This window comes from Lissotriton vulgaris, chromosome 3_2 (genome assembly GCF_964263255.1).
Source record: "Lissotriton vulgaris chromosome 3_2, aLisVul1.2, whole genome shotgun sequence".
NCBI lineage: Eukaryota > Metazoa > Chordata > Amphibia > Caudata > Salamandridae > Lissotriton > Lissotriton vulgaris.
The window spans coordinates 7377946-7404568 of record NC_141690.1 but is presented as its reverse complement, the minus strand read 5'-3'; the positions used below and the strand labels follow the sequence as shown (position 1 = coordinate 7404568).

Genomic DNA, 26623 nt, shown 5'->3' with positions numbered 1-26623 from the left:
GAGGACTTAAAGAGATCTTTGAGAAATATTGTTTGGATTCGGGCAGTTCCGTGGAAAGGCGAGGGGACTGATCTCAGAGTATGTGGGAGCCCTTTTCCGTCAGATACTAGATGAGAAGGACCTACAAGATATTCAATTGGACCGTGTCCACCTTGTGGGTCTGGCGCGGGGGCCCAAGGCCCCTCCCCCTGACATATTGGTGTGTGCATGATTTTCAGCTCAAGTAGAGGATCCTCCAGAAAGCACTTGACCTCAATCCCCTTCAATTCCGCGACCATGACCCTGAGCTTTTCCAGGACCTGGCGGCCTCCACGCTCGTCAAGCGCAGGGAATTCAAGCCCATCACTAACCCCCTGAGAGAGCAGGGCATTCCCTACTCGTGGGGGCACCTGTTACGGCTAATTTGTAAGTTCAAGGGTAAGCTGGTTCAGGTCCGCTCCCTGGAGTCGGCCTTTGACATTTTGGGACTGGAACGGGCTGCTCCCGCGCCTGGAAAGGGCAGGTCTCCCAACAGACAGCGCAGGCGCTCCGCGGAGTGGCAACGAGTTGGAAAGCCTGTTTCCGCTACAAAGCCTGACTTATCAATGAGCTTGATGGAGAGGGGGGCTGCGGTTGCTTCTGTGGCCCTGGTCACCAACGCGTCTGGGGTCTCTTGAGGCCCGATGGCTTGGCACTAGCTGGGCCAGTAGCTGGTGCCGGAGTAGACCGTTTACTCGATGCAGTTTGGTGACACCCTTATGTCCTTGGATGGAGATAAGTCCTGTATCAAGAACTGGGAGAGAGAGGTTGGCGCCATGTTCCCCTGCTATTGGGGGCCATTTAACAGACTGTTTGCTCTTCTCTACTGTGAATGTTGAATTCTGTGTTTTTCTGGGGTTTCATGTGCTTGGGGATGGGGTGGGGGTTTGGGATTGTTTTGGGGGCTCCGCATCAGCTTTTGGGGGAACTAGATGAGGATCCGAAGGCAGTTGGGGCAATGTGGTACAATAGGAGCTTTAGAATAGGAATGTGCATTGGCAATCTGTTCCTCTCATTGACATGATGGGTAGAGATTTGAAGGTAGTGAGCAATAATGTGTGGGGCCTCAATAGCCCAGTGAAACGCGCCGCTATTCTGCCCCTCCTGGAAAATGCCTGTTACAGGAGACCCATCTGCTCTCTAAAGATGTCCGGCGCATGGCAGACAAGCGCTTTCCGCTCCAGCTGTGGTCTTCGGGACCGAATAAAGAACGGGGTGGCCATTCTTTTTAGTGCGCATGCGCATTGTAAAATTATCTCCAAGTGGTGGACATTAAAGGCAGATTTCTGGCTGTTCGTGTGCAATGGGGGGAGACGCAATTCACTATGGGGTCCATTTATGCTCCAAACGTTAACCAGGAGTCCTTCTTGCAGCAAGCTCTCACAGGTGCTGGCGTCACCGGAAGCACTGATTCTGGTGGGTGGTGATCTGAACATTGTAATGGAGGCGGGGGTTGACAGATCGGAGAAGCGGTCCCACCAGTCAGGGTGATGTCACGGGGGGGGGGAAGCAGTGGCTCTTAGAGGGAGGGTTGCATGATGTATAGCGTGTTCAGCATCCCCAGGAGCGCGACTACACCTACTACTCAGAAGCCCACAAGACATATGCGCGCTTAGGTCACTTGCTGGCCACGTCCTCTCTACTGCCCCATTTGCCAGCAGCAGATATTGGGCCGCGTTCCTTATCAGACCATGCGCATATCTCAGTTTTCCTTACTTCCAGCGGCGCTAGGCCGCCGCCGGCTGGCTGGCTGGCGCCTTCGTGACTCCTTGCTCCACTCAGACTAGAAGGTTGCAAAGATCCGTGACACCATCATTCATTACCTTGCAAAAATTAGGTGGGGGATACGGCTATAGCATCGGTCTGGAAGGCCCTGAAATTGGTAGTACGGGCGAATTTATAGCGATTGCAGTGACATTCCCGTCTGCGCAAAAAGAAGCGAGCTGAGTTGGAGAAAAGTTAGTGGCCAGAAGGCGATTCATAAAAGGATTGGGGCACCGAGGGTTTGGAGGGAATTGGAGGCGAAGCAGCGCATGTTGAAGCACCTTGACCTAGATAGGGCTGCGCATACCTTATTAAGTCTGCGACACAAGTTCTATCTATGTGGGGACAAAGGGGCACGGATGCTTGAGCACAGGTTACGGGCGCGCACTCAATTGACCACTAGCCAAACCATTAGGGACCCTCAAGCGACAGAGCACACCACTGATGCTGCCATTTTGGACACTTTTCACCAATTCTATCAGACCCTATATAAGAAGGAGGGGGTGTCTTTTAAGGGGGTGGCGGACTATCTTGTGTCGTGCGGAATTACGCCCCTCCATCGGGAGTCGTGGAGGCTTTAGAATAGGCGATCTGCATTGAGGAGGTCATCTCGGCTATTGCAAAGTTGAAGGTAGCTAAATCCCCTGGGCCAGATTGCTTTTCCGCTATATTTTATAAAACTTACTGTGTGGAGCTGGCTCCTCTTTTGACTCGCCTTTTTAATTCCTTTCTTGATAACGGAGCGGTGGCTCCGTCCATGGCAGATGCGGCAATTACGGTCATTCTTAAACCTGGGAAAGACCCTAAAAAGTGTGGCTCGTATAGGCCGATCTCGCTGCTCAACATCGATGCCAAGTTGTTTGCGGGTGTGCTAGCGGCGAGGCTTAGCCCCTTGATGGACGGAATCATTGAGCCAGATCAAGCGGGATTTATTCCAACTCGGCAAGGGGGACAACACTAAACTGTTGCTTCACCTCATGGATTTGGCCCATCGCTCCCGGACGAAGGCTTTCTTGCTTTCTATCGACGCGGAGAAGGCTTTCGACCGCGTAGACTGGGGCTACCTGTTCGCTGTATTGAGGGCGTTCGGGGTGGCGGATAATTTCCTGCGGTGGGTTTGGTGGGTTCAGTGCCTCTATGAAGCTCCTATGGCGGGTGTGCATGTAAATGGCTGAAGCTCTGCCGTTTTCCCCATTCATAGGGGAACACGACAGGGGTGTCCCCCTCTACCCGTTGTTTTTTGCGCTCTATATGGAGCCTTTTGCTCAGCGCGTTCGGTCCAATGTCGATATCATTGGGATCAAATTTGGGGCTGACACTCATAAGATCAGTCTTCACGCACACTATGTCATTCTCTCAATAACCCACCGCCTCTTAACGGAACTCAGAGTTCCAGAAGGTAGCAGGATTTAAAGTCAACTTTTCCAAATCACAAATTCTCTATCTTTCCATCCCTGAGGCAGACGTACTGGATCTGAGGCAGGACTTCGCTTTCCAATGGGCGCACTCCGACATTCCATACTTGGGTGTCCGATTGGCCCCATCTATTGCTAAAACAGTGCCCCTGAACTATAAAGAGCTGGTTGATCATGTTACCAAAACCTTCTCGGACTGGTCCAGTTTTAATTTGGCCTAGTATTGGAGGTTGTCGGCTCTGAAATGGACTGTACTTCCCCGTATATTGTACCTCTTTCCAATGCTACCATTGAGTCATCAATAGGTTCTTATGGAACAATTAACGGCCGCGGCAGGCATTGTCCGTAGCGATTACCCCGAAGGCGGCATGGGGGGGCTGGGCTTTCCCCTGCTGATGGCGTACTTTCAAGTATCTTGCCTTAGGTACATAGTCGAATGGAACAGGCCCCTGTCTAGTAAATATTGGAACTTTATGGACCAGACAGTGGCAGGTTGTAATATATGGCGGGAGTTGTGGTTGCCGCGCAAGCATAGAGCCTGGGGCCTTTATTTCTGCCCAGTGACTTCCCCGACCCTAAAGGCATGGGATCAACTGGCACACCGCAAGGGGTGGACTACGTTCCTCTCCCCAATGACCCCGATCGTTGATAACCCGGACTTTCCACCAGGCAGCGCGTCCTCAATCTTCCATCGCTGGCGAGAGGAAGGTTGTAAGAGGGTGGGTTCCCTCTGTAGGAAGGTGGCTACCTGACTATGGTTACCCCAGATTTTTTTGCCGTGTGTTTAGCTGGTTTTAGACTTAGTTGGCCTGGTTCCCTGCTAATCAGGGCCCCAGGCTATCTGCTCTCTCTGTAAAATGGATTATATGTACCCTAGGTGCATAACTAGATTGGCTTGGGTCACCTTATCAGCACCTGTAAAGAGCACTATTAGGTGCCCCAGGACATAGGTGCAATGTAACATAAGAGGGGCCCTGAATGCTAGTGGAACTAAGAGGGGAACAACCCGCCAGGGAGAGATAATTATAAGAAAAACATGAAAGGGGGGTTCCCAGGATAGAGAGGAATCAGGATTTTTGAACTCTACAGGAAAAGCCCAAAAAGAACCAATAGAATAATATCAAATATTTCTTTTTATTGATGTAGAAAATATACCAGTTCAAGTAAATACATTAATACACAATACATTTCTTTATCATGATTTTGTTTAGAAAATGTTAAAAACACATAAGCAGCTACAGGACAAAAAAGAACATAAAAAATGTGGGCACACAATTCACTAACTCATCCACTCACACCAAAAATGCATACCCATACCAATACACACATTCACATTCAGACAAGAACATTCAAGAAAAGCACCGATGCGCATTTCGGAACAGTGCCAGTACAAGCTTCCTTCATCAGGGCGCGAAATATAGGTAATATGGATAAATGTGGTCTCTCAAGATCCAACAACCCAATCCTGGGAAGGAGTCCTAGTTATAATCATGGCTGGCAAAAACTTATCCTAAAGTCTGTCTGCAGAAGAGCCCTCTATGAAGATATGGGAGGCAAGTGGCAACTGGTTTCAGCCCTCTAGAAAATACTCCAAGCTCCGTCAAGGCTCCGATTCAAAAGAAACTCAAGAGTTAGTCCAAAAAACTTTTTCGTAGGTCTCCCGGATATACAGCATTAAATCGCCGATCAGAGAATAGCGGCTCCCAAATGAAGTCTATGGGCTCAGAGGTAGTGTAGCACCTCAGGCTAACGATAGAGTGGGCCCTCAGAACAGTAGTTTGGTGGCAAAGGCAATGAAGGCGACGGCAAGATGCTTGAGGACAACTGTTTACGGCGGCATGGCAGGATAGACAGCTTGAAGAGAGGCAGAGGGGGTATAAAAACGGCGGCGGGACCCCTCGGCTTCACAGACCGGATGCAGAGATGCATCCAAGGCCTACCTGGGGCTGCAGCATATCTTTTGCCACCCCTTGCTGGCTATCTAAAATTGACACAACTGGCTGATCACTCAGCTGGGGCAAGGTGGTGTAATCACCCCTTGCTTAGATATAGTATGCCTATATCTAAACCTAACTGGACACATATATACCTATCAGTCACTCCTATGGCAGGCCTTAACAATCCTGGAGGCAGAGTGCTTGGTTTTATGTGAGATGGTGCTCTAACATGAGCTGAGCCTGTCTGTAGCTGTCGGGACCAATTCCCTAAGCTGTTCCGGGATAATGCCATACCATATACTATTAAGTGCATTATAATCCTCGCGGTTATATGTTAACTTTGGTTTGACTTTATCAAAACATGTTGTGTAAGGTGTCATACGATTTGGAATACTCCCCCCTCGCCAGTCCTGGCGACGGGGGTAGCATTCCACCCCTCTAGAGGGAGACGACATGTTACTTTGCTAAAACGCGGTTGATTTTAAAAGAGCCTCAGATCCACAAAATGGATGCTTCTGCCACAGACACGAGTCTGACCTCCTGCAGCTGACCGAAACTCAGCCAAGGAGGCCTGGACAAAGGGTTTCCTGTCACAGGGAGGTGTCACACCACCCCAGACAGGAGATAGTGGATTGTAGCAGGGAGGTTTGAAAGAAACCAGACACTGCCTGGGGAGCACAAGACTGCCCCTTGCATAATCTGGCCAAACCGGTTCTGGGGCACACCAGCCCCTGTCCCAGCGCGGCCTGGATCAAAGGAAAGGGTTGTATCCACTCCCTTCCTGGGTCCCACCCATAGGAGGGGACCTAGCAGGTAATCCAGCCCCTAGATTGGTATAAGAATGGGAGCAGTGCCAACGCACTCGGATTATCCTGATTAAACATTTGAAACGAAACTCTGGACCCTTCGACATCCTACTCAACGTAGAAGACTGAAGAATCTCCTTTGTGGTCAAGGAGTGACCACCCTGTGCAAACAGGCACCATCCAGCACCTCGATGTCTGCTTTGTTGCAGTTCCCGCCGGAACCCGAGCGACAGAGATAGACGAGATCAAGCTTGCCTGCCTTCTTACAGCCCGATCCACAGTCCCTGCAGAGCTGAGACCCGTGGAGGCGACCGGAAGCGTGGGGCACGCCATCTTGAAAAGGCCACGAGACGCTGACCGTGCAGCCCACGAGTGACCCTCGAAGCTGTACACCGGGGTTTGAGAAGCCCCAACCCTGAGCCACTCTTGCACCGAAGCTCACCCCTCTACACTCGACGATTGCTGCGTGGGGCCCTTCTGCTTTCTTTGGCTCAACGCGTTGGCCCGGTCACTTGCCAGCTGGCTTGTGGCCCCTGTGCCGATGAAAACCTAAAACCGACTTGCGATTCTGGTTGCTCCAGACTTGCACCAGCTCCTCTGAAAAGGAGCACCCGCTCTGACCCTCCTGGTCCGAGTGAGAAGCAATCTTCCGGTCCTGCGTGGATTGCTCTTGCCAAGAGTTCAGTTCTTTTTGAAGGCGTATAAAACGCCAGACCTGCAGCATTGTTTACATGAAGAATTCTCCACCGGGGAGGAGGGCGGGCGCTTATGACTATAACAGAGATACCCCTACTACAGAACTGGAGTTACAGGACAGAAACTACTTCTGTAGTAGGGGATCTCTGTGTATAGTCATAATCTAGTGAATAGAATGGCAAGCCCATCCCCACACCAAAGCGGCGGTGGAGAATAAACACATAACGCCACTACTGTGCGAACAAATTCCGCAGCGAAGCCTACCCAACCTGAGCGTCTGCCCTGGCGTCAGTGTAATGGCAGTAATGCTTAGCAAAGGTATGAACCGACTTCCAAGTGGCTGCCTTGCAGATTTCAGCAATCGGCACGTTACGGAGCAGAGCCGTCGTGGCAGCTTTGCCCCTGGTGGAATGAGCCTTAGGCTTACCTCCTAAGGTCTTATTAGCCTTCTGATAACACAATTGTATGCAGGACACAATCCACCTAGAGATGGACTGCTTAGAGGTCGCAAGACCTGTCCTGACCGATCCATAATTGATAAACAACTGGTCAGACCTACGAATATCTTTGGTTTTATCCAGATAAAATTTCAACACCCTCCTAACATCCAGAGAATGGAGAGACCTCTCCGCTGGGGATGAAGGGTTCTGAAAGAACGTAGGTAAAGTTATAGTCTGGTTGACATGAAAGTCAGAAATAACCTTGGGAAGAAATTTAGGGTGAGTACGCATAACAACCTTAGCAGCATGAAATACAGTATAAGGTTCATTACAACACAACGCCTGAATTTCACTCACCCTGCGGGCCGATGTAATGGCCACGAGGAACGCCGCCTTCCAGGACAGGTGCTGCAACGAAGCCTTATGAATAGGTTCAAAAGGTTCCTTCATCAATCTGGACAGCACCACATTCAATTCCCATGAAGGCGAGGGAAGCCTGACAGGAGGGAATACTTTCTTCAACCCTTCCAGAAAATCTTTGATCACGGGGATCTGGAAAAAGGAAGTCTGTGAAGGGCATTTCCTGTAGGCAGTCAATGCAGCCAGATGAACCTTAATGGAATGCACATTAAGGCCAGACTGCGCCAAATGTAAAAGGTAAGGAAGGATGACATCCTCCTTACAGGTCGTAGGATCATGGTTCTTAGACTGGCACCAGATACAAAACCTCTTCCACTTGTAAGCATATGAAGTCCTAGTGGAAGGTCTCTTGGACTCCTTCAGAATGTCCATGCAATCATCGGGCAGATTAAGATGGCCATACTGCACTATCTCAGGAGCCATGCCGCCAAACTCAAAGACGAGAGGTTGGGGTGTAACATCCGTCCCCCGAACTTCGTGAGAAGGTCCGGCCTGCACGGCAACCGAATGTGAGGAAGGAGAGACCGGTGAAGTAGGTCCGTGAACCACCACTGCCTGGGCCACTCCGGGGCGATGAGTATCATCCGAGCCCTGGACCGGGCCAGCTTGATGAGCACCGCCGGAATCAGGGGAATGGGAGGAAAGGTGTACAGAAAGCTGTTCGTCGAGTATATCCATAACGCATTCCCCAGCGTCCCTTGCTGGAAGTACCTGGAGGCGAAGTCTCTGCACTTGCTGTTTTCGGCGGTGGCGAACAAATCTACGTCTGGAGTTCCCCACCTTGCGAAGACTTCTCCTAGTACTTCGTCGTTTATGACCCATTCGTGGTTTTCCTGAAGCAGTCTGCTCAGTGCGTCTGCCTGAACATTCTGCACACCTGGTAGATGGGTGGCCGTTATCGTCAGTCCTCTGGCCAGGAGCCAGTGCCAGATCGTCTGCGCCTCCTGTGACAGAGTGCGCGATCTCGACCCCCCCTGCTTGTTGAGGTAATACATCGTGGTGGTATTGTCCATCTGTACAAGCAGAGAGTTGGTCCGGAAGGACGGAAGAAAGGCCTTCAGCGCCAAGTGAACAGCTCTGAGTTCCAGGAAATTGATGTGATACGTGGCCTCCATCGGTGACCACGTGCCTTGAATCTGCAGAGTCCCGGAGTGCGCTCCCCATCCCAGAAGAGACGCATCCGTCACGACAGTCTGCGTGGGAATGTCCTTGTGAAAGGGAACCCCTCTGAGGAGATTCTCCGCCGAACACCACCACTTCAGGGACTGAAGAGCATGCAGCGATAGGCGAATCTTGTCGTCCCAAGATCCTTTCCTCTGATCCCACTGGTCCTCCAAGCACTCCTGCAACGGTCTCATGTGCAGCCGTGCGTGTGGCGTCAGGAAGATACAAGAGGCCATCGATCCCAGTAGAGAAGACACCGTCCTCACTGTTGTAGATGGAGTCGTCATAAGAGCCTGAGCCTTCCGAAGGAGTGATAATCGTCGCTCTTCCGAAGGAGACACGCTTGCTGACAGCGTATTGATGGAGGCTCCCAAGTACTGTATGCATTGGACCGGAGTCGGGACAGACTTGGCCATGTTGACGTGCAACCCCAGCTTGTTCAAGAGAACGCACGTCTTCTGGAAGTGTGCTCGCGCTTCCGAGAAGGAGGATGCCTTGATCAGCCAATCGTCCAAGTAAGGGTAGACGAACACCTTGTTCTTCCTCAGGTGTGCCGCTACCACCGCCATGCACTTCGAGAATGTCCTTGGCGCAGACTTCAGTCCGAATGGGAGTACTGTGTATTGATAGTGATTGGTGCCGACTTGGAACCGCAGGAACTTCCTGTGTTTGTGTGCAATGGGCACATGGAAGTAAGCATCCTGTAGGTCTATAGCGCAAAGCCAGTCTCCCTGTTGCAACTGAGGGTAGATCTGGTGCAACGACAGCATGCGGAACTTTTCTCTGCGAATCCACTTGTTTGCCTGTCGCAAATCCAGAATGGGCCTGAACTCGTTCTTGTCCTTCTTGCGAACCAGAAAGAACCGGGAGTACAGACCTCTTCCTCTCTGAGACAGAGGTACGTCTTCTATCGCCCTTTTCCTTAACAGGATATCCGCTTCCGCCTGAAGCTCGCGCAGCTGAAACTGCGAGCTGACCGGGGGAATCGCTGGAGGAGGGCTGGTGAACCGAAGACTGTATCCATTGCAAACAATATTCAGCACCCACTTGTCCTGAGTAATTTTTCTCCACTCTGCCAGAAAAAGTTGGATGCTTCCCCCTACCGGAGTGGGTAACGGATCCGGGGGAAGTAAGTTCCTAGGGCCTAGACCCCGCCTGGCCCTTGGGCGCCGGAGCCGACTGCTGGCCTCCTCTGCCCTTCTGCCGCTTCTGGAACGGCTTACGGAACGGCTGCTGCTGTTGCGAGTGCCCCGAAGCCTGTCCCCGTCCTCAGCCTTGTCCTCCGAACCGCCGTTGGAAAGGGCGGTACTGCTTCTTGGTCTCCTTGGGCTTTTCCAGGCCCACAGCTGTCAGCGTTTCGGCCTCCGCCTTCATGCGGGCCATTTCATCATCTGCGTGCTTCCCGAAGAGGGTCTCCCCGGAAAACGGCAGATTGGCCACCCTCTGCTGCGCGTCCGGTTTCAGGGACGTCAGCCGGAGCCATGCGTGGCGCCGTTGGTTGATCCCGTGGCAGAACCCGTGAGCAGCCAACAGGGAAGAGTCCGCAGCCGCGCTGATTATCTGGTTGGCCACCAGCATCCCCTCACTCAGGACTTCCATGAAGTCTTCACGCTGCTCCCGAGGTAAATGCTCCGCAAAGCGCTCGAGGGAGTCCCAGAGGGCGCGGTCGTAACGCCCCAACAGAGCCGTGGCACTCGCCGCTTTCATGGATGTCGCGGAAGTCCCACAGATTTTTCGCCCCGCCGAGTCCATCCACCTAGACTCCTTGTCCGGGGGAACCGTGGAGGTCGGAGTGGTGGCATGCTGCTTGCGGGCCGCCGTGACGATGACGGAGTCAGGCGGAGGCTCCGCTCTCAAAAAGGCCGGATCCGAGTCGGGAGCCCGGTATTTCTTTAGTAGTCTGGACGGGGCCGCTCTCGTCACCGCCGGGGTGAGAAACAGCGCCATAGCAGGTTCTTCCAGGCCCGGCACCAAGGGCAGGAGGGGACGAGACATGTGCCTCTGATGTAGAGTCTCGAAAATGACGGACGTCTTCGGAGTAGGCACTGTCAGTGTAATGCCTAGCTTCGCCGCGCCCCTCAACAGGACGTCCTGAAAGGCAACCAGGTCATCTATCGGGGACACTCTGGTGTCCGGCGACCCCGACAGCGTAGGTGAATAGTCCCTGGTCCCAGATCTCGTGCGAGAGCGAGATTCGCACCTCCTATGGCGGTGTCTCGACCTCGTGGAAGATCTGCGTCTAGAGCGAGAACGAGACCTGCCAGCTCTAGGGCGCTCCTTCGGTTTGCGAGGAGGGGTCTTCCGTGGTTCCTCACGGGGCCTCTTCGGATCCTCCCGGGGCTTCGGTTTCGGGGTCCCCTTGGGAGGAGCAGGCAGGGACGGCAGTGAAGTGGACCTCGGCGGAGGAACCACCGGCTGCGGGGTGGGCCCATGCGGAGGGACCGGAGGTGGAGCAGGATCCCCCGAAGGAAGTGGTGGTATGGGCGGAGGGTCCTCCTTAGGTACGGGAGTAGGAGTCCTGGGTCGAGATGGAGTGTACACTTCCGAGTACACCGAGCCCGGTGACCCTTTAGGGGACGGGTGCGGAGATCCATCCCCATCCGCAGGCGACCGCTTCCTCTTGCGTCCACTGGAAGCGGCGTGACTCCTGGGACTAGAGCCCCCTCTGTCGTTTTGGAGAGGGTGACCTACTCCTCGACGCTGACCGCTGTCTGCTGGACGCAGAACGACGCTTCTCCGGCGTCGAATGGCGCTTCCTGGACTCCGGCGTCGAACGTCGTCCCCTCGACGTCGACCCTCTCATCCTCGGCGTCGAACGTCGACTCCTCGACGTCGATCTCCTCTTGCGCGACCTCTCACGGCGCCCTCTCGACGTCGGGCGGTCCGCCCTCGACGTCGACCGCCGTCGTCTAGATGTCCTCGACGTCGAGGAGCCCCTCGACGTCGATCGGTGGTGTCGCCTCGACGACGATCGACGGTGTCGCCTCGACGACGACCGACGGTGTCGCCTCGACGACGACCGACGGTGTCGCCTCGACGGCGACCGACGGTGTCGCCTCGACGGCGAGCGTCGGTGCCGCCTCGACGGCGAGCGTCGGTGCCGCCTCGACGGCGAGCGTCGGTGCCGCTTCGACGGCGAGCGTCAATACACGTCCCTGCGCCTTCGGCGTCGGTATGAAGACCTCGACGTCGACGAAGACGATGACGTCGACGGCGGCTTCGACGTCGGCTTCTCCTTCGCCGTCGAGCCGTCACGCCGTCTCGACCCGGAGCCCCGGGGAGACGGGGAGCACGCCGTCGTCATCCCTCTCGACGCCGTCGTCGAAGCCCTCGACGTCGACGGAGAATGGGATCGTTGGCTGGACTTCAGCAGAGGCAGAGGGATCCCTCCCAGGCTGCCCAGACCCACCTGCAGCACGTTGACGCCTATCCTCCAGGCCAGCCAGCCTGATCTTCAATCTGTCCCTGAGGGTCCTAGCAGAAAGTTGCTGGCAGATAACACACTCCTCAGGGCCATGATCTTCTGGAAGGCACACGATGCAGACATCATGGGGGTCGCTTTTGGCCTTCTTCCTCTCACATGCTGGGCACTTAACAAAAAGGCCAGGCATTTCGGAGCCCCAAAACGCCCAAAAAACAGCACAAAAGTGAGAAGAGAACACCAAGCAGTAACTGCAACACTTTTAAAAGTCAAAAGTGCAAAAACGAATTCAATAAACCCTTGAAAAAGGGAGAGCTCAATGCCAGGGTCCTGTAAGCAGGAGCCGGAAAAAAGAACTGAAAGTAAGTTGGACCTGCTATGCATTCTGGGATACTGGGAGAAGTCTGGAAAGTTCTCTTAAAGGCACAGTATCCTATTTAAGCCACATAATGGCAGCCTATGGGGCTTGTCTGTCCCTACCTTCCTCTCTATCATTCCTGAGTCTTTGACTGGGGGAGGCAGGTTTCTCTATGGTAGAAACTAGCAGGCTGGGCTGTGTGTGGTGATTTTTGGTGGAATTTCTAGTTGAAGTACTGGACAGTGTAGCCTGTGGATATAGGCTGCATTATTTGTCTTTAAATTCTCTCTTAAGTGTCTTTGCAGTTTCTGCATTATTTTGACAACTTAAGAGATTATTTTTGATTGCCGGGGTCCACGCACATGGGCGGGACTATTCACTAGATTATGACTATACACAGAGATCCCCTACTACAGAAGCAATCTTCCGGTCCTGCGTGGATTGCTCTTGCCAAGAGTTGTTTGCTCCAATCTTGAAGCCGACTGCGCCGACGGTGAGAGCCTGCGTGGGACAGATCGTGACCTACTCCTGGACGTCGCAGATACCCCAGAGCCCACGTGACAGCGGAGAGAAGTTCCTCGACAACCACCTGATTGCGCCAGACATTGCCTGGTTCCGTCCTGGTTCCACCCTGGTCACTGCTGAGTGACCCAGACTCTGTCCCCTCTGCTTTCAGATGCAGCATCTTCAGCTTCAAGCACCAAGAACCTGCGTGACAAAATCCGACGCCACTTCGACCCTATGCACCCGCTTCCTGTGGGTGAGGTAACATTGCAACACCGGTGTTCCCACACTGGTACACACCTCTAGGGTCTGTGTCTAAAGTTTGGTCCTTCTAGGTTCAGCGGAAGTATCCTTAAACTCTATTTGTGTAACTTTTACGCACCATTGACATTGCATTGGTGCAAGCCAAGCTTTAAGCGCTGCACCCGAATCCTGCGGGCTTTTCCCGACTTCAGCATTGCTAGTCCCGACTGCTCCCAGCGATTCCCTAGGCCCTAGGCCTAACCACTGTTCGATTGGTATCTCTTATACCACTTTCTTAACATATGGTTTGAGTGGCCACCCGCCCTCATCCATAATTGTGCAACTTTGTATGTTATACTGTGCTTTTGATTTAACGCTTATGCCCCTTTGCTCATAAAGAGTACTAGGGATTATTTTAGAAATAAATACATATATTTGTATAATATATACTTGTGTGGTGTCCTTTCATTTGATATTACAGGACTGTGATTGGTAAAACAGCTCGCTTAACACGACCTCTTGAGTTAAGCCTTTAAGGCTGCTTAGTTCATGCTACCCCTAGGATAGCTTGTCTAATAAGTTTGACTTACAACCAGACACCATAAGGGATTGTTTGGACTGATACAAGGTGGTTCCAGAATTGGAAACATCATATATCAGGCCAACTTCTCACACCCTCTTTGACTTGGGTGGCCTGATTCCGTTCACCCGGCTACGTACGGAGTTCTTCTAGCTGCCAATAGCGGTTGCTTTTCACTACTCACAGGTGGCACATTGGGTGACCCATCCAGCCAATGTTGCAACCATGTCCCAGCCCTTGACGGCGTTTGAAAAATGGTTGGTCTGCAAGATGGACGACCGTAGACTCATCTCGGAGCTGTATGCGATGATTTTGCATCAGCCTCGGAGGCAGAGTAAACCTGGGCAGGTCCGCTGGGAAACTGAGTTGGGGCGTCAGTTGACGATTAAAGAGTAGGAGCACGTTTTCTATCGCGCACAGAATACGGCCTCTAACACTGCGGGCACCGAGTCGGCCTACAAGGTAGCGGTCTAATAGTATTACACTCCAACGCACGTTAGAGCATTGGATGTCCCCAAGTCGGGCCTTTGCTGGCGGGGGTGTGGTCTTTCGGGGACACTGGCGCACTTGCTATGACACTGCCTGAAGCTGGGGCGGTACTGGCCCATGATCTTAGATGAGCTAGATGCTGCGTTTCAGATTACATTCCCCCGGACGCCGGAGCATACACTATTGGGGCTTCCCCACCCTAAGTTTTTTCTCCTGCGCTCGCTGAAGGGTAGGCAGATTGCGCTGACTTTGTTAGCTGCGAGGCAGGTTCTCCTGGCGCACTGGGGTTGCCCGACTGTGCCTGACCCTCGCAACTGGTTTCAAAGACTCTGGCACATTCTATCAATGGAACGACTCTCGCTGGAAATGGATGCGAAGGGTTCTGAATATGCTAAGCTCTGGGGCCCGTTCTTACAGCTCCAATCCAAAGACCTCTGAGAAGTGACTTGCCTGAAGTACCTGCAGATCCTGCAACTCATTCCTTTAGAGAGAGAGGGGGTTAAACCCTTGGGTTGAGTTTTGCCTGGTAGAGCGGGTGGATCCTGGCGAGTGAGCAGTCCAGATAGAAGCTGATGCGGAAGGGGGAGGATGGAAGGGGGGTGGGGTTCTTTTTTTTCTTGTCCATTACTTGATAAAATCGGAAGTCACTGCTCAGGCGGGGCTGCTCCTCAAGTTCTTTTTACCTACGCGGGGTCATCCTCCGGGATGTAGGCCTAGACGCTGTGTCATTGCTATGAGTCTACGCCCTGCCGGCGAGTTGATGTAGGCAGCTGGGCTGTGTACCATGACACATTACCGCATAATAAAAACAATTGACTCTAAATGGGACACTGAGTAGCAAGAACGAAAAGGCTTATCACTATAGAGTGTTATAAGGAACCTTGAAGATTCAAGGACCTGAAACAAAATGACTGGCTGTGGTCAGAAAGAAAACAAAATCTAGGGCAAGTAGATCCAGATAGTCCTGTACAATGTTCATCCTTTCCATCAGTAATGCATAGTCAAATACAGTGTTGTATGGTGCAGACAGGATGAGGAGATTAAGGGAAGCATTTTTGTGTTCATACATAACAAGCAGTTATGTCCATTATGTTGGCTAGTTCTGCTAACTGTACAGAATGATGGTCACAGATGAGGTAGTTTTGCTCAATGTACTTTTGGAGTTTTCTTGTCACTTCCCTTTCCATTATTCTACTGGGAAAAGGAAGTTAGGAGATTGAGAAGCATCATGACAGGACCAGCAGTCTTCTTTTTTTTGTCTAGCTCGTCGCAGCACAGCTAGTTCTCGATTGAACCCTTTAGAAGGTTCAATACATTGCCTGCATTTTTTTTAAGTTTGGCTGGTGCCATGATGTCTGGGGCGTGCATCAGGCGAAGGTAGAGGTGGGTGATCTAGCATGGTTCAGGGTCTGTTCAATCATATTGCTTTGTAGTTCACATGTTTGAACCTTAACATTAATGTTGCCGCTGACACAAAGGGTGACATTGGGGAGCTAATCTGTGGTACAAGGAGGCCAGAAAGACAGATTCCTGCTAAATCTAGGAGTACTCTGAAAATATTCAGGGCACTTTTTAGGGAGGTCAAGGCCCACAGGTACAGTTGCCTTCCTACTTGGAAGTCACAGTATGTTTACCCTGTTGAGGGATGGGGTCTAGAGCTTCAGGAAGGCTGGATATTTTCAAAACCTACTTTGAACATTTATGTAGATATATACTAAATAAATATTTTCATTAAGTATTTATTTACAGACTCCTTCAAGCAGGGCTCTGCATTCATTAGTTTGTTGTGTAAATCACATTAGTCTTTTACTTCTTAAAGCATAGGGCAATACCACTGCAGCAATCAGGAAACTTCACTTAATGACAGCATTCTGCTTTTGCACAATGAGCATATTCATACAAGGAACTTCCTTTCAGTACAAGGGACTACCGTGACAAAGTGTGTTATGTGAGACTGGAAAACATGCCCCAACAAAATTAACCATTGACCAAGACAGGAGGCTGATAGTAGACGTCAAACCATTTAGCTTTACAAATGCTTGCTCAGATTTCTTTTCTGACCCCAAGTATATGACCCTTTACGTTCTTTCTTTTTCAATCTCTGCAGAGCAAATCGTGCATGTGTCACATTCAATATCATAATGGTTGGGATACAAGCAGTACACACAATATTATTCTCTTAATGCCACAAAATGGTAAACCACCTCCCACAAACCCCCACAGTAAGTCATCAAGCTAAAAAATTATCCTCAAGTATATTTTGGTACAGCACTCCTCATACTGTGCTTCTTTCTCCAATAGACATCACACTTTGTGCCAGAGAACATCTTTACTCTTTCATCACTGCTCTTGGATCAATACTGCTACACCACCCCAAGAGTTCTCTCACCATCCTCTTGTAAATTGTACCCTCCAATAGTCACTGTAATGTCATTCAGCACAGAAGTAAATGTTCAAATGCGTGTACATGTGTGTGTCAAGTCTTTATGTTGGAAAGCTGTTTTCCCTTTGGTTTATGCTCTTTCAGGGAATTTGGTCAGTTTCTTCTTACTCTTTTTCAGCAATCTTGCAATTCCTAGAAGTGTCACCATAAGCTCATCATCCAGATCTTGACGAACATTCCTAAGGATCTCTAGTTAGAACATATCCTGTAAAAGCCTTTCAAAAATGTCCTTTAGAAGACCAATTCTATTTCCTCCCCTCTGGTCTCACTACCGAAATGCTTTAGCCGGTTACATCAATACACTCATGGTATTGGTGTGTGCAGAGGACAGGGCAGCTGACTTCAGAGCACAGGGTTCACGGTTCGATCCCCGGCCTCAGCTCATGATGTGACTTTGGGCAATAGCTCACTTAATTGAGACCATATGGGTGAGTAGTTCGCGCTTTACAAATACAGATTTACATTTTCTTTTACAAAAAAAATATAATTAACCACCAGCACGTCTCAATCACCACCATGGATGGACGAAGGCTGTCTACTAGAATATTTCAAACTCTCATCCAGCAAAACAATTGGCAAAAGACTTCAATCAATAGATTTTTAAAGGTCCATTAAGACGTCCCAGAATGGCTAGATCAACCGCGGCACTCATGGGTTTCACAAAAAGGTTGGGGGCAAGGCCCATGGAGGCCCTGCTCAAGGTCTACAATGCCAAATGCATCACAATCGCAATGTATGGGGCGGCCCTATGGGGATATGTACATTTAGAAACAATCCAGAGGGTAGAAAACAGGTTCCTGCGTTCCTTGTTGTCTGTGCCCCAGTCGACTCAAGACTTTTTCAACTTATGCGGAGATGGGCCTGGATTATGTCACCCACAGGCTTAACCTGGCGCCATTAACATTCTGGCTTAAGATCTGGCTTAATAAAGAACTAACCTTTAACCACGCGATTTTAGCAGATGTAATGTCCTTAGACAATTCCCACAAAGTACCCTGGTTGGAGTATCTGAGAAAATCCTTAGAACATCTGGGACGCCCGGACCTCTTCTTGTCACCATCCTGTATCAGGAAGGCGGAAGTGAATCTGGTCAAAAAACAGTTTATGGAAAGGGCCAGTCTAGTCAGGGAGGATAGGGAATTGTTGAAACCCACTGTGCGATCCCACTATATGCTTTTAGGTTCAACCTCACTTGAGCATTACCTTATAACTGTCACAAAGCCATTTCATAGGTTTTTATTGGTAAAGTTTAGGTTTAATTTGATTCATTTTTATTTGGATAATTATCCAACCTGGGTCAAACCAGATCTAGCCACCCCTTGCACTTGTGATCAATTCTCAACCCAAGACACAATGCACTTTGTAATGTTTTGCGGGCTCTTCTCTGACATTAGAAAAAAATACCTGTGGCCTATCTTGAAGGAGGCTGGCTTTACGCAAGTGAGGTCGGTAATGGTTTTCCTCCAGTCTTTGAGTAGCATCCGCATTACATTTTGCGTGGCTAATTTTTTAGTGGCGGCTTCGAGGATTAAATTGCATAATGCCCCACGGTTTGTGACATAATGAATTTTTATCATGTTATTTACGTGTTTTTAACCTTTTGACCTATTGTATTGCACATGCTGAAAATGAAAATGTATCAAATAATTTTATATGTGTACAAATATGTTTTTATGCCTTTTATGATTTTTATAAATCGAATAAAGTGTATTTGACTGACTGGACAGGCTCTGCACACCTACTGGCACCACTTTTAAAGATTAGATTACATCCTACAGGTGCTCTGGAATAAAGTATACTATTAATATCTTATTAAACTCAGCTCATCTATGATGCTTTAAGGGTGCCCAAACACAATTTCATTTCTAGGATCTCTTGGGTGGTCCTGGGCAGTTCACTTATGGGTGATTCAACAATTTTTTCTGCTTTAATTTCCTATGTGTTCATGGTGCTTTCAAGTCCAAAACATAGACAAACTTTCCCATTGGGTGAGATAGTAGCCACAATAATGGCCTCAGTAGAACTACACAAGGGAATCTTACTTGCCGTTTAAGCCAGCGATCAGCATTTTGGGGATATTCCAAAATGCACCTTCACTTTGATTCCCTGCACTTTATTGAAACTAAGCAATCAATACCCTGATACTCTGTACTCCAGCCTCACTTGATATACACAATGGTAAACAGAGACAGGCTAGAAATAGTTTACTTCTTACTCTTACTAGCAAGGGAACATCCAATGATATTTTTGACTCTTGGCATCCTTTGGGAGATGTGGAGCCAACAGCAAAAGTGTCCAAAATGTCAACCTAACTACAACGTGTGTAGGCTTTCAGATTGGTACCTTAAACTTTTGTAACTGAACTAATAATTTGCCTCATATACACTTACTTGACAGCATTTGGATCCAAGTTAGCATACAAATAGTAAAGACACTTCATTCGCTCCTCCGTTTCTAAATTATGAGGAACAAGGTACTGGGCAAAGATTTTCTCAACAAGTAACCTGAAACAGAAGAAAACAATATACTACAGTAGCCATAACAATAAAGCATATGGTAAATTTCAAGTAATAAATACAGGCAGGAAAATAGGTAGACTACAACACAGAATGCATCTATTATAAAATGCTTGTGTGGCACAAACAAATGTGTTCAAGTCCTAAGAGCTATATTCGCCCCTTCTACTGACCAATAAGATTTAAAAGAGTCAAGGCACCTGTAAATGGTAGAAAATAAAAAATGAAAAAAGCACAAATGTTCCAAAGATGATATTATTTGAAAATAAATGCAGCAAATAGCTTCATAGATCAATTTTTAGGTGTACAGCAAAGGAAATGTGGTGATGTTACCAGAGTCCAAACAATCCATAGAAAACGTTGAAATAAAAACAATGTTGCTGCAATGTGACTCTCCAGATGGTTCCTTTAGGGAATTTTCCAGTTGGCTGTGTTACAAAGACATTATTATTGTCAGAAAAGAAGGAAAAGTTACTTACTGTATTCGAAGTTGTGAATTGTAGGCATGGTCATTGAAGTAATAAATGGTAGAATAGTTTGCGCCTGTGCAGAAGATCCCAGAACGTTAACTATCAGAACCGAAGTCTGAAGGGTATACATTACAATTCAGTGACAAGATTCCATACAATGACAATGCAGCATAATACGTACCTTTGCTGCCCAGAAACAGAACTGAAAAATGAAAGAAATTAAGGAAAATGCAGCCAAATAGGTAGCCTACTAAGAAACTGAAAACTGCACACTGTTCCTTTTAAGGAGACAGATTCCCTATCCCAGCACGCCTTTGACTGGTAGTTGCTTCACGGAGTCCGTTTGTTTTGAAATGCATACAGATACTTATTACAGTGAGCCTTATCACTCATGACCTGAGACCTCGGAGGCGATAGGGTAATGTAAGACTTCTAAGAAAATGCCCAAGACGCAAAGCTTAGAATACAAGTAACATTTCCTTCTGCATCAGAATCTTCTCCAACAGTCACAAACGCTGGACTAGAATAGCAAGCAAATACCAAATAAAATTGTTGTTTGCATCTTCTAATCTAACCCGAACAACCGAGTACGATGCATCCGGATGCTTCCAGATACGATTTGGTTTGACTCCCATTGACTTCAATGGGAGTCTATGTTCCAATCGAATGCATAGGCTCCCATTGAAGAAAGGGGTGGCTGGAGAAAATCTTGGGGCACCCTGTGGCGAGCGCCTCTTGATGCCTGCCACACTGTGCATGGCTGGTAAGGGAGGGACCCATGGGTACCTCCAAGTCAAGTCAAGTCAGAGAATTTATATAGCGCACTACATACCCAGAGGGTCTCAAGGCGCTTAGGGAGGGGAGGGCCCTATTGGGAAGGCTCTGGGTGCAGGGGGCCCGCTATGAGCCCCCAAAGTCTGATTCAGACAGCCGATTCTAATCGGACGGCACAATTCTGAAAGGCTGTCTGAATCCTGCATCGTAATTGGTCGCTCTGAAACACAGCTCGTAGATAAGTACGATTCTATTCCCTATGGCTCGGTCATTCCAAATGTGGTCGGGTTCAGATTGGGATATTTCTACCAACTAACTCGCATCGTACTCGTTCAGTTGAAAACCTTTCTGATTCGGTCAGAAAGACACGTCCCCGAATCGGAAGGAGCAAATGCTGTTAGGACGCCTTCCTAACTGCATCAGAATTGGGCCCTTAGTGTAAAGTTTCTCATCCATACCATCCTAGCTACTTAAACCCTAATGGAATGAGTCCTCAGGTTATCCATTTATTTATTTATTTATTTATGAATTTTGCAGAGCGTGCGGCTACCCCCAACGGAGATGTCCCGGCGCGGAGGACAGCAGCGATAGAGATCATGGGTGCTAATAGCTGGAGAACAGCCATGTCTTCCATTTTCCCCATAATTGAGATTCTGATTCGATCAGTCTGAGGTTTAACACCATGGCTGCTAGAGGTCCCCCAACCCCGGTGCCGAGCTATGAGTAAATCCCATTTTACATGACAAGCTCAGCTCGTCATCAGCACAGCTCAACCGTGCCTCATGACGAGCTGAGCTCGTCATGAGCAGCGAAGGGGTTAATGGAAGGGCATTCCATTGCTTGGCAGTGACCACCGCATAAGCTCTGCCACCTTTTCTAGAACGATGGAAGCAGGGAGGGAGCAGTAGGCGGAGGTGGTTGGATCTGAAGGCTCGTGATGAGTGAACTAGCTCCATCAACAGTCTATTCACTAAATGGTAACAAGGAACAGGACATGAAACAAGTCACCTCATTAAAAACTGTTTAGGAGTCCCCAGTCCTCTACATAGTGCATACAAATGCATATTTAATAAATGGCCAATTAGATTTTGTTACATTTTTGGTTGTTTCTAAGTAGTAAAGCAATAGGTCCCTTCCCCGGGGTGGGTAGACCCCTATTCTGCCACTCTCCAGTGGGAGGGGGGGCAGAAGCCTGTCCCTGGTTGGCAGGGCCCCCCCCCACCCATCCTCAAGATGGCGGGGACTCGAGGTTGTGCCTCGCCTCCCCCACCTTAGGGGTGGAGTTGGCAGAGGTGGGCACACCTCTCTTCCTCACTTGTTTTTCCCGCCGGTTCTCCTGCCCAAAGTGGGGGGTAGAACCAGTGGGGACCAGATTGAGAGTACAGCAAGTGGTCTGGAGAGGCTCACAAAAGGCGGTATTGCCTTTAAAGCTTGTCCTTCGTGAACCCTGCCCATCCTGGTGGAGGAGGCTTGGCACCTCGTCCCAGAATGTGCATTCTTTCAGGCCCGAGAGCAGCAGCTCTCGACCCAGGGGTGCAGTAACATGTCTGGTGGTGGCAGCCTAAGCAGCCACTCAGTCAGGTCACTAGAGGTTGATCCAATTTCAGGGGGCATCTCTAAGATGCCCTCTGTTGTGCATTTTACATTAAATCCCACACTGGCAGCAGTGTGGGTTTAATGTGCTGGGAAGTTTGATACCAAACTTCCAAGTCTTCAGTGTAGCCGTTATGGTGCTGTGGAGTTCGTAATGACAAACTCCCAGCACCATATACTCTTAATGGCAGCACTGCTCTTACAGTGCCCAGGAATGGACCTGGGTACTGTAGGGATAGAGGGCTCATGCACCTGTACCCTCACCACTGGCATAGGGCACCCAGATAGAGGGGTGACTGATGTATGCCAGGGCAGTGGTTTGTGGGCTTGCCACACAGGGATGTGTGCCATTTCGACTCTTCACTTTGTTCTGCACCAAGACACGCAGCCTGGAAAGGCAGAGTGTGAATGTCAGGGTACAGGGCCTCTAAGCGTGGCACAGTAAGTGCTGTAGCCCTTTGAGGCCTTCTCTGGTCACAGTGCCCTGGGTACCGGTGGTACCATTTACCAGGGGCTGACATGTGGCCAGAGATGTCAATTGGGTTAGTTTTGGGGAAAGAACACAGGCCCTGGGAACCTAATTGGCAGGGACCCAGGGCACACCAAGAAACAGTGCATCAGTAGTCTGTCAAAAAGTGGGGGGGTTAATACAACAGAAACCCACTTTCTTATACCTGGATAATGTGAAATTCAAACCACTTTCGGAAGGAAAGATAGGTGATTTCTCGTTACTTTTGTCCTGGAATGGAATACAGTCTAAGGTTCAACAAGCAGAGAAAAAGCCTGTATCTCACTCACCCCTTCGGACAGAAGCGATAGCCACTACAAATGCTGCCTTCCATTAGAAATGCTACAATGTGGGGGGTGGAAATATCACCTGTGTAATTGTCTTCTGTGGATACTGCATCGAGTGCCCGAGTCCCACATCTGAGTAGTTGATTCCGGACACGGCTATTATTGAGGGTATGAGCAAGGAGGATTGAGGGGACTGTGTAGGCACCATTAAGAGGTACTTTAATGATTTAGCTGTTGGAAGTCTTTCAGGTGGGAAACGGCGACTCAGGAAAATGTTTGGTTCATCTAATTTTCATCTGTGAATCTTAACTCCTATATTGTGGCTGAATGCTGTACTTGCGGTTAGGGTACGCTGGATAATTTTTGCACTTCACATGGGTGTCTTTTGCTTGAGGTTTTAAATATAAGGATGATGGCACAGGTACCTGGCTGTGTAGGTGGCTAGTTCTTTGCTTCAGTTAGTATATCCCTGTTAGACCAACTGGGGTGTTTGGTTCGTCCTGACATGTCTGTGGGTGGGATCCTGAAGTCATATATTGGTACTATGGTTGCCCGTGGAAGGGTGTGGCATGGGACGTTCGTTTCTCAAGATCTAGACGTGAAGAATTTTCTGGTTGTTTCAGGGGGGATGTAGCCACCTTAGCATCTGGGTAATTCAGCAAATGGGACATAAGAACTTACAACACAATGATTGCCAATACTAATTATAAAATTACTTCCGGGAATGCAAGAAGGGTTGGATTTCGTAATAAATGCTATTGAGTGCTATCACTTCTCCAACTTTAAAGAAGACAAAGGTCCTAAACTTTTACATGCAAGGCAAAATAATAAGCACAGACTTAGAATAAGAACTGTGTGTCTTTTTCCTCCAATGTCCAGCCGGACAAGGGGGTATTTATTTCAAAAGATTAGGTAAAAGGATACAGATTTAAAGTGGAACAAACCAAAAATTGATAACTGGGCACAAGCCTGTACCAAGTCAGAAAGGAAAAAAACAATACATGGGGAAAAGAATAACAGGCAAACAGGTTGGAGCAAAATGTGGCTTACAATCAAATGAAATCTTATGTAAGCTTAAACCAACAGTGACCAACATATATTACAAAATGAAAAGGAAGCAGTACTGTACAAACAGTCGACGTAACGTTTCGATCCCTATCTCCAAAATTAAATTGGGATCATCTTCAGGACTATCAATTTAATTTTTGCCTGATTGTATTGATAAAAGCCTGTGGGATTTAGACAGGGGGGAAGGAAGAGGAAAAGGAGAAAAATTATCTCAAGGGAAAATATTTAAATAGTTGCAGCATGTCAGTTACATTTCCATTCAGTACGACGTTTCATAACGTGCAAAAACAGTACAGAGACAACTGTGCAGAGTGCACAAGTGGTGCATGATTGCTTAAAAAGGCACGGGTGGAGTTGTGCTCATTTTTTGATGAAAGAAGACGAAGTGAGCGGCAACTAGTGCTTGATCTAGAATACATGCACGCAAAACGCTGAATAAGTGAGAGAAGGTTGACCGTTCAACGCGTGAATAGTGCTCGTGGCAGGACGAATTAGCGGCGGGATGTGGATTGTGAGGGTTCGCAAACCGACATAATTACAGTGACTGGTGCGGCCGTACATGGGGGCCGGTTGGAGGTATTTCGCTTAGTACAGGGAGTGATAAGCGTACGAACCAAAGCACTAAATTGTAGTTCAGTCACGGGTAAAACAATTAGATGTGGACAGGAACATTGGTCTGCCAGGGGTCAAGAAGAAAAAAACGTTATCGTTAGTTGCTAAGCGTTGGTGACGCAAGTGTTGAAAGGCCGTGTGATTGAATTACCTTAGCCGCCAAGCAATTTAACTTTGGACGGCTTCTTCCACGGAATTGCGGTTAGTTGAAGAAACTGCGGTGCCGTTCCTTCCCAGATACGGATTATGTGACCTGCAGGAAAAGAGTGGTAATTTAGTAAGCTGTGCCTATGGTCAGTGCGGGTCTAGTGTGCCGAACCTCATTTAGCGGTTACCTTTTGCAATAGTTCAATTACTGCAAGCTTCGAGGGTTAAAGAACGGCCGCGGCACGATGGGGCGATCCCGTACATTGTGATCCTGTCGGGAGTACAAAGGGGATCAGTGAGACTGCATCTCAGGGGTGAGGGGTAAGCGCGGTGAATGGACTTGCTCTTACCGCGATATGATCACAGCAAGACGGCGTGTGGGTCCCGTCTGGTCAGCGTGGTGGCTGTTGCATGCAGGCTATGGAGACGTGCGTGTTAAGCAAACATCTCTTAGGTCGTGAAAACAAACAAGGGACTAATTTCGAGTCACAAAAACGGCTGGAACATGGGCGCCATTTTTAAGTGGTGAATCGGTGAGGGAATGGGTGAGTTTGTGAATAGGAAAAAACAGTGACATGACAGATTTAAAGCTCACCATGAGTATCAAAACTCATTGAAACATCAGAATAGAACAATGTAAGAAAAAGTTACAAATAAACAGATTTTTCACTGTGCTACAGCTCAAAGGCAGTTCATAGGGTTTGATGAATTACATTTCCTTGCATGCCTTAAAAAGGTGCAGCAGGAATGTAAAGCAGATGAATTCATAATAGATTTGTAAAAGTTCTTGGGCACATTTATGCCAGGCTAGTCCAGTCTTCTGATCTGTTAAGACCATCCTGTATGGACTTGAATTGGATGATGGATTTGAGCTCTTCCTTGTTCAACAATTGTCCCATATTGCCACCTCTGGGCGGTAGTTTCAAGACTAAGTACAGTCCACTTTAGGTCATTTTCAGAGTGTTTGAATACGGTGTAGTGGTCCTTCGTCGAAGATATCCACCGGTTCCGGAGCTGATCTCTGCATATTGCGTCAACGGGCCCTCCGATCTCGAATGATCTTTTTCGATCGAAAGACTGCACATGCTGTGCAGCTGGATTTGTCGTGTTCTGGCGATAAGCACAGGTTACAGACCTCGTGATGGTCACTGTGTGAAAATTTTGCTCCACACTCGGGGCATTTTTTGAATGGCGTTCTTTCCATGAGGTGTAGGCCTCACGGCGTGGGTAGGCCCAATGGCCCCCGCCGACGACCGGAATCGAGCTGATGAAGTCGAATTGATGTTTATCGATATTGAAAGTTGTTTGAAGAAAATTTTTATGCATCAAAGTACTTGAAAAGTAGATTTCGAACCGGAGCGGAAAAGTTTAATCCGAACCTAGTGGCAGAAAAAACAATCTAAGGATGGAGTCGATGCCCATGCGCACTATCGTCCAAGGGAGGAGTCACCTATCTTGTGACTACAAAGACTTCTGACCAAGAAGACAACAACATGCAATCATACAAGCCCAACACCAGGTGGCGATCTAATGCACAGTATGAGAGTTGCAGCTCATATGCCTCAAACCTGGCATTTCCTGTTGTCTAAGGTTGCGAATAGGTCGTTGGACGGAGTGCCCCAACATGCGAAGACTCAGCCGAGAGTGTCCTGATCCAGTTCCCACTCTTGACAGACTGATTTCAGACGACTTAAAGTATCCGCTGTCGTGTTGAGTGTACCTGGGAGATGTTCTGCTGAGAGACACTCTGTGGAGAATTGCCCATTCCAATTTCTCTTGGGCCTCCCTTGAAAACTCTTGTTCCGCCTTGTTTGTTCACGTGATGCATGGCCGTCGTTTTGTCCGTACTAACCATTCCCTTGGAATTCCGAATTCTCAAAAGGAAAGCCTGCAAAGCTAAATGAATTGCCTTGAGCTCCAGAAGATTGATGTGGAAAGTACACTGCTTTG

At 48.9% G+C, this 26623-nt stretch overlaps 1 protein-coding gene across 2 annotated transcripts in view; it reads right to left on the bottom strand.

Moving 5' to 3' along the window:
- The window catches only part of PDS5A (PDS5 cohesin associated factor A), a 1517933-nt gene that overhangs the window by 1224339 nt on the left and 266971 nt on the right, over window positions 1–26623 (bottom strand). For both annotated transcript variants that reach the window (XM_086963962.1, XM_086963961.1), the window contains exon 13: window positions 19089–19202. In XM_086963962.1, the coding sequence (XP_086820088.1) occupies window positions 19089–19202 (114 nt within the window). The remainder of the gene's footprint in view (window positions 1–19088; window positions 19203–26623) is intronic.